Source organism: Plasmopara halstedii (assembly GCF_900000015.1).
Source record: "Plasmopara halstedii genome assembly, contig: Scaffold_2061, whole genome shotgun sequence".
Lineage (NCBI taxonomy): Eukaryota > Oomycota > Peronosporomycetes > Peronosporales > Peronosporaceae > Plasmopara > Plasmopara halstedii.
Genome location: NW_020188969.1, coordinates 1,092,057 through 1,096,209, shown reverse-complemented (window position 1 = coordinate 1,096,209; position 4,153 = coordinate 1,092,057). Strand labels below are relative to the sequence as shown.

At 40.5% G+C, this 4,153-nt stretch overlaps 1 protein-coding gene across 1 annotated transcript; it reads right to left on the bottom strand.

Moving 5' to 3' along the window:
- Position 1: 1 nt before the first annotated feature.
- On the bottom strand, positions 2-3,039 carry PHALS_02756 (uncharacterized protein; the record flags this gene model as incomplete). The annotated part of the gene is made up of 4 exons (XM_024717198.1): positions 2-33; positions 111-128; positions 562-1,088; positions 1,166-3,039. 4 exons carry the CDS (start codon positions 3,037-3,039, stop codon positions 2-4), a joined length of 2,451 nt encoding a protein of 816 aa, XP_024582721.1.
- Positions 3,040-4,153: the final 1,114 nt, after the last annotated feature.

Genomic DNA, 4,153 nt, shown 5'->3' with positions numbered 1-4,153 from the left:
ATCACCAGTTTCTGTTGTCACTTCCACTACCACCTACATTGAATCATACAAAGCCACACTTTTCAGTCCAAGATTGATACATTAATGCTGAATTCACTGACTGCACTTACAGTCTGTGTGTGGTCGTCCTCAGCGAGTCTTAACGTTCAACTTGGCAGTGCGACCTAAAATGGGTGCAAAAGCTGTTTGTTCATCAATCGATGGCTGAAATCGCAGCACAGCAACAAGCGGTGAAGTAATTAATGACTAGTGATTGGTGTAGCGTACGTGAAACGAGAAATTTTAACTAAATCCTGCATGACTCAGAGGCTATATGATCATATCCTTTATGTAGGCAGCGAGGATTGTCAGGCTCAAAAGATTCTTCAAATTTTGCATTAGAATCAAAATAAAAAGAAATTTGAATTTGTTTGAAACTTATGAAGCTTGTACTGACGGTGGTCTGCAGAAAGATTGTTATCTGACAATCTATACTTTGACCATTTCACCTGTTCTGCCACCAATCAGTGCCTTTGCAACCAGGAGAACAAGCACCGCCAGACTCAATGGGAGCTCAACTACGCTGATGCAGCCATTTTTCAACAAGATACATCAACACAGCATTCAGATTGACGTCGAAGGAATTGTCGGTCTGTGTCTTGCTTAAAAAGTTGTACCACATGACTACGTCGTTCGAAAGAGTATAAAAGTGATTGAGTATGAGCGAACAGACTTCGTCGGGATTTTTGTTGGCCAGCGTAGCGCTTTGCCGTAAATTCTTTAAATATTCATAGGCTGCGTCAAGTGCTTTAAATTCGTCTGAATTTACACCTGCAATAAATGGCTTTCCAGTCCATGACTGGTAAAGAGCGCATAAAACACCCTGTACATCATCATTTGATTTCCAAACCTGTTGTAACAGCCGAGCCAATTTTGACTCGTCCTTTATTCGATCTCGTAGTACAGCCAGCAAATATAGACTGGGGTTGTCGCTCGAAAATTTCGCATACGCTATCATTTTCTCAAAACTGCTGCTTCTCATGAACTTTTCTTTGACAAGCAAGAATATTCTCGTTCCGGTCGGTTCATTTCTCCACTTTTCAAGCAGGCTGTTTAACAGCTTGTTGTACCGAGAATCAACCTGACATTTTCGCTGCTGTGCAATATGTTCAATAGTTTGGCCCACATGAGTTCATCTAGCGACATTTCTTCCAAAGTCTTCAGATCGATCGTCGATGTAGACAACGTTGTCTGAGATCTGACACAATCACTGGGTAACCTTTGGCCCTTTTTAATTTTAAAATCTTTTGAAAGAAGAATGTCGAACACTCTGGAAACTACACCTTTTAAGGAATTGTCTTGTTGGAGCTTATGCAGGAAACGGGCCCACATCATTTCATCATTCGAAAGCTCTAACAGTGTGTGAAGTATCGTATAGACTACCTGATCAGTTGGTTGGCGGGATTCGTGAACAGCTTCGGACCTTAGTATGGTATCATAAGCGCGGATGAGAATGCTATTCATTTCTGTAGTTGCAATCGATTTGAATGGATTTTCAACCCATGAGTGGAGAAGAGCGTCGAGAACACCGGAGGGATAATTTGAAAGTTGCAGGTTATATAATGCGCGAGCCCACATAACTTCATCTGTCGATCGCTTTCGCAAAACTTCTAGCACAACTTTGTCGGGGTTGTCGTTAATAAATCGCATGAACAAGGAATAGTCTAAGAAATTTGAGCTCGTCAGAACTTGTGTGCTTTCACTGAAAGAAATATGGTTGGTTTGTGCACCGAAATATGTCCATGTATCAATGAGAAAATGCAATACACCAGAGATTGCAGAGAGACTTTCTTCATATTGTAACGTGTGCAAAACTTTGGTCCACATGAGTTTATCGTCAGAGATATCAAGTAGCTTCTTCAGTCGAAATGCATGGGCATCGTTCTCGCTTACAATTGAGGGTTCGTACATCAAGGCAAAGTCTTGGTTCGCCAGATGCTTGAGAGCCTCGCTGGGCGTTCTAGCTTTGATATTATATGGCTGAAGAAGTTTGTCGAATACGTCAGGATAAAAAGTTATTGCACTTTTGTCGTCTCGCAGCATGTACATCAATTTTGCCCACATCAGTTCGTCCTGTGACAGCTTAAGTAATTCGTTTCTCATCGACATGCCGAATTCATTGCTGGGTATTGTCTTTGGAACAAGAACATTCAACAATTCTGGAGTCGTCAGAATCTTGACAGCATCAAAAGGTGTGACAACATCACCAGCTGTGTCGTATGTCTGGAGTAGAATGTTAAACAAACCTTTACAATGCAAAAAAAAATCATTTTCGTCACTCTGTAGCTTGTAAATAATGTCAGCCCACATGATTTTATTTTTTGATCGTTCTCGCAATATCTTCAACATTAGCTCAATAAAAACTTTTTCTCCTGAGATTCCGAAAGTATTCCAACCCACAAATTTAAATAACTGTTCATTTGTCAGATGAACGTTAGAAATTCCTAGAACTTGGTATAACTCACTCGTCGACAAGCTTAACCACAATTTCCTCTCCACAGCTGTAGCTAACTCGTAAGAGAGGTAATGAGCCTTCTTTCCGTTCGCAATAATGTCTGCTAGAATGAATTTGGTGCGATAATCAGTCTTCAAAGTATCAAGCAAAGCCGTGATCGCAGCTTTCTGACTCTTTGGAGACTTCGTCCCAAACCAAATTAGCAAGAAATCATCACGAAACAGCTCCTTTTTTAATGCAACCTTATCAAGTATGAGAGTAATCGCAACTGCATCCGTCTTAGAGGACAAACCTCTTAAAAAGTCTGAGCTAATTTTTATCAGATGCAGCTTATCAACCATTTCTTTGGAGATAAATGTATCTGCAAATGGATGAAACTCATGTCCAATCAATCCGGTCACAGTCGAAATAGGAAAGACTCGCTCCTCGACCAATGCGCGATTGCTATCCGCATATGAAGGCGTGTAAGTTTTCATGTGCTGAATAGGCACAGCAGCTATAGCATTGGATACAGCATTTTCCGCTGCGATAGTCTCAGGGATCATTAGCAGGGTAAGACCCCAAATTAAGGGTAGAACGCAGCTGTGCGAGGGGTTGACAACCATTACTTGAGAGGGGGGTGTACAAATTTTGTCACTTTCAAAAATAAGATCAAATTTTTTATGAATAAGAAATTTTCGTTGCATCCGGAAAGAAAATTAACCTGTCAATTATCATTATCGTTTTGAGCATATTTAAGAAACCTTGGAAAATAAATGTATTTTTTTAACAAGCAAAACGCCGCCCGTCTTGGTGCATAGTTTTACCTACTGTTCCAGTTTGCTCGATTATCAAGTATGGCTAGTGTTATCTTATTGTCATTCTTTTCCCTATTTAGTAATATAACTGACGAAATGAATAAGAAGAAAGATACATACGTGTGAGAATTCACTGAATCTATTGACTGTCAATGACCATTTTTTTCAAGTTTCGAGATATAGGTTTATCTGAAAAATGGTTGAGGCTCGTGAAGGCAAAATGAAAGCAGAATAGACATCAGTTTGAGTCATAGCTGAAGCTGTAACGGGGTTTCACGTACCCTTGTCCGTACTCGTGTACCCGCTATGCGGACAATTCCTGTCAAAGGTGTACTATGATACACAAGTTGAAATGCATATTACTATATTAATTAGGTTTTCCTATATTAAATAGGTATTACTATATTATTTAGAAAACATAAGGGTTTAAGATATTGGCAACTAAAACAATTACTGTATAATACAGTATCAATTTTTAATGAAAGAGCAACTTACTTTTAGTACTTGGACGTAGCGGATCGCGATCCGCTACACTTGAAATGGTTCTTGAAAAGAACGTAAGGTCGGCGACCTTAGCTTAGCTTCCTCTAAGCAAAGTACTACGGCAGCCCCGCTGCACTTGGTAGCACTCCTAGTCAATCTACGCCTGAGTCGTTACGACTGGTCCTCGGTGAGGATGGATGACTACTCCTTTTTGCCCCAGGGCATGCAGGTCGGGCTTAAAAGCTGATGTCCCTGCTTGGCCCTGAGGGCGTGGAGCTCCTGACGGATTTTTACGAATAGTGATCGATCTTTTATTTATTAGTAGCCTCAAGAAATCGATCACTTTTGACAGGAGGTCTTCAATTCGTAATGGGCTACT